A 12,401-nucleotide genomic window follows, 5' to 3' on the forward strand; every position below is an offset into this window, starting at 1 on the left:
CTGGAGGGATTTTAAATTAATTCACTTAAGTATTTATAATACAAAGCCTGAGGGATAGAAACTGATTCCTGAAACTGTACAGGTGTGTTAAGCACATCTCCTGTGCAGTTTTAAAATCCCTGATTAAACACTTCTAAACATATCTACATTATTGCACATCTGTTATAATGCAATTGTCTAATTGACCATGTCTTATCCAAATTCCAAAAATGGATGGTGTAAGAGGTACTTCAAAAAACCCAGTCGGGGTGTGTACTTCTATATGTACATAGGTTATGCTCTGCCTGTCCACTTCTTTTCCGGTTTGTAATTGCCTTTTCAGCGTACCATTTCAACTTTGCTAATTATAATTGCATTTTCTATCTTGTTTGCAATTACTTCAAAAATACATGGTGGCTGACCAGTTTATTGTTGTTCATTACCTGCCACCAACAGCAGCTTGAAGTTAATTTAGAAAAGATGGGCCACTAAGTGCTAAGGAGATCGGGGAGGGCTGCATAGCATCACCTCTTACCCTGAATCCACCATTAGTCATTGAGCACAACAATTCTTTCCATTTCATTATTTGTTGCATTTTCTGTGATTGGAGGTTTAGTTTATTTTAAGATAATTTCTCAGTGATCAGCAGTAAAAATATTTTGAAGGGATTGCAACCTGACAGCTACTGTTTCTCGACTTTTGTTATCAATGGAGGAAAATGTGTAAGTACCAAATTCTGCTGGGTATGTCTGTAATTGACCCTTTTCAGTGCTTGCATACATTATTATGGGGCTGTAAGATATGTTGTTTATATTATTAATCTAAATAGAAATTATATTATATTATATAATAATTCTAGTAGGGTTGTATTTGTCTGTGAACTGACTGCTTACATTGTTCACAATGAACAGCCATGAGTTGAACTCTGATGCAAGGACAGTGGCTGCTTATTGACCATATTTCACATACCATCCAAGACAAGGTGCCGAAGTGTAGAATCATTATTTAGTTATTTAATAATACAATAATTGTGCCAAGGGTCGAAAGCCTTGGACATTCTGTATTCATACCTTGCCTATTAGTTATGGACCTTTCTATTTTATGATTCAAATTATCAAAGGGAGAAAAGTAAAAAACTGGTGTTTTTTATGTGATTGGGTTTCTCATGATCTATAGAGCGGTTCACACCGACGATAGATCTGCTATCACCGGAGGAAACCCCTGCCCACTATAAGTTATCCTAGATTTGTCCGGCGATCCTTCTAGTATGGCCATCTCAGGAAGAAATTTATAATTCAAATAAATATTATACTGTGAACAATATTAAAAAAGTATTTTTAAAAGTATTATATATATTTTTTTTTTTTGCTAAGTGGATCAGAAAGCCTAAACCAGGGCAACTGGTCCTGGTCTACTCTTACTACTCTGAGACAGTTTAACTGGCAGCTGAGTATCACTGTCGATATTTAACTTGTAAATCATGACAATAGGAGGTTTTCTATTACTGCAATAAGAGGTGATGAAATACCATCCATATTGCCATTTTTTATGAATAGACCCTTTAAAGTCATAAATTAGAATATCAGTCAAGATCTTTCAAAATACAGCCATATCTATTATTATTTATACATAAGTCACTAGTCTCACACCTTAATTAGCCAGATCTCTGCTTGCCAAGTCTCCCTGTTTCTTTGAATTTATAAAGGACAGGAATGACAGCTACATACAACTTTTTGCCGCAAACTAGAAAAAAATTCCTTTGCAGCAAAATGTTACATGCATGCACACTACACATGATTTACCTTCAGATCTGTGCTCTTTATCCGATCCTATAGTCGTTTAGAGATTGACAGCAAAATATGCATTCATTAATTCATTCATTCATTTCTGTTACATTGATTAACTGCCTTGTTATAGCTATCAACATGTCATAACAAATTTTGTTAGCTTCTGTGACTCTGAAATGAAATATTCAGTCTCAGAACGAACTAAAGAATTATTCCATCTACAGCACTCTATATTTAGTCACCAGGATATATTCATTGCAGGCATCGACTGAAAAGACCATGACTCTGTAAACCGCATGGAGATTGTGATCGTGAGTGCATACACACTACATGATCGGACGGAGATTGAAGTGAGATTATTAAACAGTACAACCAACCAAATGAAACGGTGAACGGCACTTTGGAACGACTGTCGTTCATCATGTAAGTATACACACTAACGCGATATGTGACCGAGCGGTCATTTATCGGGTGATTTGCCCGATGATTGGCTGGAAAACCTCCGGTGTGTACATAGCCTAAAGTATACTTTCATATCTCTTATTATGCATGCAAGTCTTGATATATAAAAATGAATATATGCATTGTAATTTTGTAAGTTGGATCAGTTTATATTAATCTAAGGCAAGTGTTTAAGGGCAACAGGATTGCATTATGAATATCTGCATTGAGTATGTCATGTTGAGGAGAAAAGTTACGTCTAGACACAGCACACTTCATGTGACATGCATAAACACAACTGCTCAGCAAAAAAGTGTCCTTGAAAACTAATAAAGAGGTTATGTGTGTCTTTTGACCAAGCTAATTTAATAGGCTGAGAAAATCTAAAAATAAAGGATAAAATTAAGAAATTCCATTATGTCAGCACAGTAGACAGGAGTGGATCTGAGGTGACAAATGAAACATTATTTCACTTATCACTTACACAAAGTAACATTAACATTTGTAATAGTGTAGTGTACTCTAGATAAAGACACATTGTCACTTTAGTCATTATTAGATCTACCAACAAGCTACAAACAACTAGGATAATATTTTGTAGCAAAAAAATTATAATTTCATTTGTTCTGCTGCACCCAAAACCAACCGCTTGAAACAGCTTCCTTACTTTGCTTCATTACACCTAGACTTGACCTACCTGTGGAAGAACAAGAGGATAGACAGCAAGGTCTGGTCGATGTTGCTGTTGCAGATGCCCTCATTCAGAAGGTAGCAGGGATCCCTCACCACAGGTTCTAGAGAGTCCTGCCTCATGATGGTGTTGAGTTTATCAGTGTTGAGGTTCTCAAAGACCAGCTTCTTCCGTAACTGACGGAAATTGCTTACGGTTGGGCTGCCCAGGTTATTATTCTGCCCGCTGCCTTCATCCATATCACTCTTATTAGCTAGGTCCAGGCAGCAGCTGCAGCAATCCAGGCCAATGGGTGAACGGCAATCTTCTTCGTCTGACATGCCTCTGGAACTCTCTATAAACCCTAAGACACTAGATGCTAACCCAAGGGCAGGTGATAGTCAACTCTGAAAGACTGTGGTGAAACACAGCAAAAAAAAAAAGTTTTCACTTGCTGTTTGCTACTACATAAATAATCGCATTTGTCTGAAGGTCTGACTAAACACCTCAAAATTTACCAATTTTGCATTCCTTATCTAGGTTTGGCTGTGGAGCTGTGCTGCTCAGCAGAGCAGAGAAAAAACCCAGCACTTGCTTATCTGCTCAGTCTAATGTGCACATATACACACACCTCTCTGTGTAGAAACCGGGAAGAGATTCTTTCTCTCTAATAGGCACATCCCAGTATTGAAAGACTGAAATGTAGTCCTCTAACTCCCCCAGAGGCAGTGCTACTGTGAAAAGACTTTACATAAGAGGACACAGCTGAGGCAGTGCTACTGTGAAAAGACTTTACATAAGAGGACACAGCTGAGGCAGTGCTACTGTGAAAAGACTTTACATAAGAGGACACAACTGAGTGCAGGACGGGACAGGCTCTCATGTGTGTTTTACGATAGTAGATACATGTGTTGCAAAGAGCTTGAAGATTTTTTATTTAAAAGGAGTTCCCTCCCAGGAACACGTAGATAGCCATTTTTATGTTGCGGACTAGGCAGCATTTCTGTCTGACAGGAAAACCAAGAAGTGATACGTTATATGTTTAGCCATATAACCCCTATTAGTTGTAAACTTTGAATTACAGTATTATCCATAGTTAATATAAGCTAATTCTGTAATATAATATGCTACCAGGCAATCTAAACATAAATGTATCTTCTCAGTGTAATAGCACACTCTTTTTTTGTTCCTTCAAAACCCAAGATAGCAGGAAAGATTATTAAACATTTGGGGGCCTATTTATCAAACTATTCCCCCCTTGTAAAGTCCCGAAAACAACGTTTTCGGGGCTTTACCGGTAAAATCATTATGTATTAAGCTAGCATCGCAGCAGATATCGGAGATATCTGCTGCTTTGCACCTATTAGCGTTTATCTGAGTGCTCCCCATAACAATGTATGGGGAGCGCTCAGTACCGCTATGCAGGGGCGGATCTAGAATTTTTTTCTACCCCGGACGACGTAGGGGGGGGGGGGGATTTAAGCCCTGCCCCCTCTTTAACTTTTAAGGCTGCCGGCGGCTGCACAGTATGTGCAGGTCCGTTCTGCAGTGATAATGTGCTGTCCCGCTGCTCTGATTGTGTTTAAAACACATTCAGAGCAGCCGCCGGCAGCAAGCCCCTGCTAGGGGGGGCGATCGGGGCGATCTACCACTGCCGCTATGTATCAAAGTGTGTCAATTGAAATCTTTCTCATTTTATTCATGAAAATGTACGCCATCTGAAGCTGGCGTACATTTTCATAAGTGAAAGTTTTCTTACCTGTCAGCTCAGCAGAGCTGGACGGAGTCTGTGTGGATAGGTGGAGGGATCACATGTGATCCTCACAGTCACATGTCAGAGGTCACAGGAGTTCACAGTTCTTATTACTGCTGCCGAGAGACAGATTAGAGAGAGACATTACCTCTGCTGTTAACTGCAAGTATAGATATTTTAAGTAATTAAAGCATTCATTTAGTTATTTTTTTGTTATTGTTCCAGACCTTTATTAATTTTATATTACATTTATATAACATTCAAGTACAATACAATAATTATTAATAAAACACGCATTATCCACATTATTTTAAAAGTGCATTTATTTACTGCTGCTCCAGTAATGCTGTCCTCTCACAGAATAGCAGTGGGAGATGACTCTGCACATGCCGGTAATTTACAGTCTGCGCATGGGCAGTAAACAAAACACACACAAGAGAAGATCACCGCAGCTCTCAGGAAGGAGATAAGACTGCGATACCCTGGTGAGTCACTTCTCAGGGACAGCAGGTTATCGGCACTGCTGTCCCTGAGATTTCTTTTAATACATAGCCGTTACTTTTCAATCCTTATCAAGGAGATAAGGATTAAAAAGTTTCAACTGAAAAAAACGAAGGGTCATAAATAGACCCCTTGGAGGTCTATTTATCAATGGTAGGTAATGGGCAACAGTGAGTATAATTTAGTATTGCTCCATACTGCAGTGATACAAAAATGTACTGTCACTTGCAGTTACCATGCCAGGGCTCATTGATGAGCCCTGGCGAAACAGCAGTGCTCTCCAGATTTTTAGCTCATTGCAGCATAATAAATAGACACCTAAGGGCCTTATGTAGCGTTCACTGCAATCTATGCTTACAATGTAAGCTGCGTAAACATAAATTGCGTCCCATTGTTTACTATGTATTATGAGACGCACATATCTTAAAACATGTGTGATTTGTAATAGTACACAAAATGCATACATTTTCGTAAGATTATTATTATTTAAATAAGGTTTGTACCTTAAACAGCTGCTAACTCATCGCCATTTTAAGTGACGACAATCACACTGACGGCATTTTCTGCTGTCACAGTTTATAGCACTGGTGTCGGAAATATTCTGTATCACTTTTTAGGTAAGTCTGCATTTTCTAAAAGTCGTAGTTGCAGCAATCGGCATATTAGTGTTGCTATAACTCTTGTCGGATTGGTAGTCATCGTAATGATGACTATCGCTGAAAAAAAAAACCATAACCTAATGCCTAGGATGGTACTGACAATATCGGGGGGACAAAACTACTAGGCTATGCCAGGGAGCAGGAAAATCCACAGCATATTTGGCATTATGGTAGAAGTGAAACATCTCTAGGCTGGTCAGCATAGGACTGGTTCCCTAGGGTTTAACCAGCTCTGTGCTGAAAAGCACTAGGCCTGTTCCCACACCCCTGGGCAGTGGGATTGTGTTAATTTGGTAAAAATAGAATTCATTAACCATTTTTTCTGTGGTGCACTACAGGTCCCAGCAAGCATGCCTCGGTTGCCATTAAATGTTTGGCATGCTGGTGCTTGTAGTACTGCAGGCACAAGCGTAACCATGGCTGCCAGGGTATGCTGGTATTTGGTGAACCACAAGAGCCAGCATGCCTTATCACCCAGGTCTGCTGAGACCTGTACTGCAACAAATACAAGTAATACACAGACAACGGTTTTAAACTGTGGCTACAACTCCCACAGATAGTTATTATAAGCAGACTTAAGGGCCCTACTGCTTATTAATAAAGAGACGCTTTTTGCTTTTCAAAAAAACAAGAACTTATGTTAATGAATGCTGGTGCTTCTATACTGCCACAACTGGAGCAGAAAAGTACAGGGAAACAACACCAACAATAGGTCAATGAGTTGCACAGTATATAGTGAGGTATTAGCAAAACTTTAAAATTCCAATTTCTGTCAGAATGTGCTTTTCTTCCAAATGTTAATTAAAAAAAAAAATTGATTAACTACGTCCCAAGCACCTAAGCAGGGGCGGATTGGCAATGTAACCTACCGGGAAAAACCCCGGGAGGCCGACGACCTCAGGAGGCTGACTAGTGTCTTTTTAGGAGTTTATTTAAAAAAAAAATAAAAAAAAAATTATCTGTAGCGCGCCCCCCCCGAATGGCAGGGGAGGAGGAAAAGCAGTGTGGTATTAGGTAGCTGGCCCTCCTCCGGGACCAGCCACCTACCATAATGTGGCCGCGGAGAATGGTCTCTCCCCCCCTCTGTGGCTGCAGTCTCCTACACAGGTCACATGGGACGTGTCACATGACAGCTGCCGTCCCATGTGTGCAGTGAGGCGAGTCTGCAGAAGGAACAAGGTAAGTGTATGTCTGCTAAAGTGTATGTCTCTGCTATAAAGTGTGTGTGTGTATGTGTCTCTCTCTCTCTGCTAAAGTGTGTGTCACTGCTAAAGTGTGTATGTGTCTCTCTCTCTGCTAAAATGTGTCTCTCTGCTAAAGTGTGTGTGTTACTGCTAAAGTGTGTGTGTCTCTGCTATAAAGTGTTTATGTGTCTCTCTCTCTCTGCTAAAGTGTGTGTCTCTGCTAAAGTGTGTGTGTCTCTGCTAAAGTGTGTGTCTCTGCTAAAGTGTGTGTCTCTGCTAAAGTTTGTGTCTCTGCTAAAGTGTGTGTCTCTGCTAAAGTGTGTGTGTGTATCACTGCTAAAGTGTGTGTGTGTATCACTGCTAAAGTGTGTGTGTGTGTGTGTGTGGGCTACTAAAGAGTATGTAGGAGAGGAGGGGGGCTACTAAAGGGTGTTTAGGATAGGAGTGGGGGCTGCTAAAGGGTATGTAGGATAGGAGTGAGGGCTGATACAGGGTATGTAGGATAGGAGGGGGGGCTACTAAAGGGTGTGTAGGATAGGGGGGGGCTACTAAAGGGTGTGTAGGATAGGAGGGGGGCTACTAAAGGGTGTTTAGGATAGGAGTGGGGGCTGCTAAAGGGTATGTAGGATAGGAGTGAGGGCTGCTACAGGGTATGTAGGATAGGAGTGGGGGCTACTAAAGGGTGTTTAGGATAGAAGTGGGGGCTGCTAAAGGTTGGAATGGGAGGGTCTTAATATATTGTGTGATAAGAGGGAAGGGAGGGGGCTGTCTTAATAGTTCATGGGTGGGAGATAGGGTATTAATTTTATGGCGGAGTTTATGTTGGGTCTAATTATTTAATGGGTGCTAATATTTGTGGGGTGATGGTGGGGCAATTTAATTTATTGGTGGGATAATTTCATTTAATACTGGGCCTATTAAATTAATATGGAGTGAAGGGACCTTTAATTTAATGCTGGGATGGTTTGGGGCTATTAATTGAATGTAGGGCTGAGTTTGGGAAGGAGAGCTATTTATTATTTAAATATGAATATTAATTATGTAATGCCGTGATGTTTTTGGAAAATGGTTATATTAAATGTAAATGCTATTAATTTATTGCTGGGGCTGTTTGGAGGGAGGGAAACAGGTCTAATTATTAAATGTGGGTGCTATTGATTAAATGCCAGGGATGGTTGGAGTTTTCTAAATTTCGTGTACCCATTTTTTTTTTCCATGTAGGGCCGCCAACATTCCAGAATGCAGACAAGCAGCAAATGATCCAACAGCCACAGGTGGTGACAGTGACAAGAACAGGTAGGAGAGAGGAGCACAGTCTGCCAACTGTCCTGAATCTGGTGGGACAGTCCAGAATTTCGGTGACCATCTCGCTTAGGATTTGGTCCTACTGAAAGGACAGTTGGGAGGTATGCTCCGCTTCACACTGTACTGTGAAGGCAGAGCTGCGTGTACCTAACAGTAGTGCACACAGTTTTGCCTGTTTATTTGTCATATATAATAACCCCCCCTGTCTTAAGTGCCCCGAGCCCCCCAGAGCCTTATTCCAGCTCTAGCGATACTTTAGTGGTTCTCGCCTTGATTCCATTGCCTCCTTCTACCTTGCATTGGTCCCATTCTCAGATCACTTTGCTGAACATATGGCCAGCCCCCATTGTACTGACAATATAATTAATCCTGCCTCCTTTAAACTTACTATATCACCAGCAAACCCTTGGAATAGCTCTCCCCTTCACTTATGCCATTGTCTGCCAACCCTCCCTGCACTGTTATTAAATCAAAACACCACCAATCACAGGGCACATTTAGGGCTCATACATAATTGTTACCAAAGAAGTGTTTTCTTGCACATGCTTGAAGCATTTTACTTTTCTGGTGATCGCACTTGATAGCCATTTATTATAAGGATTATTTTTGATGCATTTTTTGAAAAACACAGTACACATTTTTAAATATTAAAGAGAGAGATTTGGCTGGTAGTTACAGCTCATGATGTCAGGGAAAGATGCAACAGTGCGGTGCGGTGCTCATATGCTGCTCTGGCAGACAGATCTAATAGGATTCTGCCAACATGTTTCGTAATAGTTAAACTTATTAAACAAAGTCAGATATGTTTCTATGAAGGGAATTTTGGAAGAATGTGTTAGTAGGCAACTAAAGAAGTTTGAGCACAGAGGCATAAATCAGTCTCAGATAATGTAAAAGATTTAATGTATTTTTATAGCACAGGACTGGCAGCTTTTCCCCTGCTTTGCTTTAGAAATGACCCACTGTGTCTTAAGTCATCACATATAGGTTTTCCTAAATGTTACTACAACCAAATTCTAGTAGTTTTAAATCCCGCCTACTTTTGTGTTGGCCCCACCCACAGTTGATTTGGACCCGCCCATATGAGGCCACTTCAAGAATCTTTTTTGCAGGGCCACTTTAAGTTCCCAATCCGCCCCTGCACCTAAGCGTAGCTCATTCTTTCGCGAAGCCTGAACTGCCTTTTTATAAACATCACTGGAAGGTGATGGTGGCACAGAGTCCCACTGGTTCCAGAGCCTAGGATCCATTTCATTTGATCGCTGTTTACTTAGCATTTGTTATGAACGGTATCTACTCTAATGTGGACATGTTCAATTTGCCATGGAAATCTGATGATGAAAATAAATGTAGGAGGAGAACATTATCAAGGTATGGGAGCGTCAATCCAGCACTTTATTTTTGCAATGATAAATCACTGAAAATAGTGATCATTTGCTAGCTGCCATGTCATTAGATCCTTATTATTAATGTCACGCAGAATGCATGTTGTCCCAAATCTACAAAAGAAGGCTATACACTGTTTTTACAAGCACTCTATACCATTTTATTCCCTTATAAAAAGCTTAACGGTTGATATTCTTTCCCTCACATAAACTCTCTTTACCCTCTTAACAAATACCTAAAATAATTGATACCAGGCTTGCATTGCAGCAAAAATACATTTTCAAACTGTATGGTGGTGGAGAAAAGAGCCGGCAGTGCGACAAGGCCAAAATCGAATATCGAAACGCGGGTCAACTTCCCTTCTGGATATCAACAACGTGGGTAACAACTTCACCCGGGTGCGCATATCTAACTTCACTTTACCAGGGTTTCAATTATCCTGGGTAATACAGAACCCACAACTCCTCTGGACTGAAAGGAGTGCAACCACAAGTTGATCCACAAGGGTCAGTACTTGCACCGAAACTATAGCCGACTCGTCGAAAGCAACAGGTTAAAAATGCTCACCACATTAATGTGCACCCAAAAATCATTGGCTGTGACTGCACTGCATTTTTCCGGCCATGCCTGTATCCTCAAGACCTATGGCCAACCATTATACCTACACCTACACTCACCAAACTCCCAGAAATGTCTCCTATAAACAAAACCATACCCTCATCCATCAGGTGAACTCTGTCCCACCTAAAGAGTGTATGAACCGGGCCACCACACACTTGACTTTCTTTCTAACTTCAGCCACTACCCACCCCTCGGGAAAGAACTGCCAGACCCTCCTGCACAATATATCGGACCAGCATAGCAATAGGGCAGGCCAAGAAGCATGGACCCAGGCCAGGTTGGATTTAATCCGCAAAATCATGTCCATGGATGTACAGTGCCCCCTAAATCCAGGCCACAAGAAACCACTCCGACCAAACCAACCCCAAAAAGGAGAGGTGTCCTTAGCTGCCTCATGCAACGCAGCCTAGTGTGGCCCAAAACCAATATCTGCAGCAGTGTCCGATGCGCTGTGATGCATGAAAGAAGCCAACACAAGTTAAGCAGACATAAAGCAGCATGAATAAAAGGGGGAGGAGTCGGGACTCCAGACAAGCGAAACCCAACGTAAATGAAAAGGGAAAATTACTAATTGGGTAGTCAGTACAGAATCAAAACAGGGCTGAAATGTGGAAAGGACAGAACATGCCATCACAACACCAACATCGCCAGCACAAAAGCAGAGAACAATACAAGAGTAAGTGGGAAACAAAGGAGGAGCGGGAGACATAAGTGAAGGAAAGTAGGTGGAAAACTGACTCAATATTGAACTTTGCCAACAAAGCCCCATCCCCAAAACCCCTGAACCATAACCAACGTGTCTTCAAAGGACTGATAGGGCACGGTACAAAAATGCTTGGGTATTGCGTCATTCATGGACCCACTTGATCAGAATGCCAGGTGCTGAATTAATCAGAACTTTCTGGCCACCTTCTTGGGTACCACACCCACCTCCTTGCAACCTCCTTGTGCACCTTGACCACCAGAACCTCAGGAAACATAACTGCTGATTTTAAATTCCAAACAGCAGAGGTCCGTACGGACCCCACAATCTGCAACCAGAATCCATTAAAAAACCCCTCTCGCAAAAACTCAGCCTCTGACTTGCGCAGATGGTGGGCAAGCCAGTGACACATGTTGACCACATTAACCAGGGACTCGGTGATCCGATGCGATGGCAGCGGACTGGTTCCCATTCCCACCCCCGCTAGCGTGTGAGAACTTACACACCACCCCTCAAAGGTAATGGGAATTATTAAATGAGAAACATGCCAGGCCTGTTCACCATTGAGGCCTGCCTCCAGCATCAACCGGGGAACACCCCTCAACCATCTTGAGAGACCTTCAGCCAGATCTCCACATCCTTAAACCCAAGCATAAGGCTCGAGTAAGTATCGTATTTTGCCCGGAACTCCTCGTTGTAGGCCAGCCACATACGGAGGCCTAGAAGACGTGTACATGTCATGCCCCACATGCATGTACTTGAGCACGTACATCCAATCACAGCTAGAGCTAGAGCAATTAGAAAAAAACAGAGTCACATCAGGTACTATGTTCTGCTCACTCCTCTGCATGGAACAACCGAGGAACCAGGATTCGGAGGCATACTTGCTGAGAGATAAACGATACCCCACGAATTATACAACAAATGACCACCAACTAAGGCCACTATACCCCATCCCAGGCCTCAGCAGCAGAATCCCATGCAGACTCATAGGAATCCCTAGAGCCAGGAACTGAGATAGAAGGGGAAGGTGATCAGAGGGAACAGGGATGCACCTGAGACAGCTGCTCCCTCTGTGGAGGAACTGCTCCATACCTGTACTGGATGGACCCGTCATGGCGCCAAAGGGACACCTGGTTCCCCAAAGTCCAGTACCGACCCCACTACAGTACTGTACAGGCCCCAAGGCCGGAGCAGAGCCCTGAGAAGACCAGGATGATGGACCCGGTGAGTCTGAGCCACCATTGGAGCCATTGAGCTCCATTCCACAGAATGGGCTGCACACAAGCCCACAGGCCACTTATGCAACCTCGAAACCAACATTGGCCCCATGGACCCAATTAACAGGGGGCCCACCTCCCTTCCAGGCCAGAGTCACAGGGTTGCAGTATCTAATGCCAGAGGAGGGTGGG

General features: G+C 42.2%; 1 protein-coding gene across 1 annotated transcript in view; it reads right to left on the bottom strand.

Moving 5' to 3' along the window:
* Window positions 1-3,516, bottom strand: part of LOC142100772 (TSC22 domain family protein 3-like) — a 59,921-nt gene extending 56,405 nt beyond the window's left edge. The window contains exon 1 of the mRNA XM_075184575.1: window positions 2,905-3,516. Coding sequence (XP_075040676.1) covers window positions 2,905-3,218 — 314 coding nt within the window. The 5' untranslated portion in view covers window positions 3,219-3,516. The remainder of the gene's footprint in view (window positions 1-2,904) is intronic.
* Window positions 3,517-12,401: the final 8,885 nt, after the last annotated feature.

Source organism: Mixophyes fleayi, chromosome 9, assembly GCF_038048845.1.
Source record: "Mixophyes fleayi isolate aMixFle1 chromosome 9, aMixFle1.hap1, whole genome shotgun sequence".
In the NCBI taxonomy this organism is placed as follows: Eukaryota; Metazoa; Chordata; class Amphibia; order Anura; family Limnodynastidae; genus Mixophyes; species Mixophyes fleayi.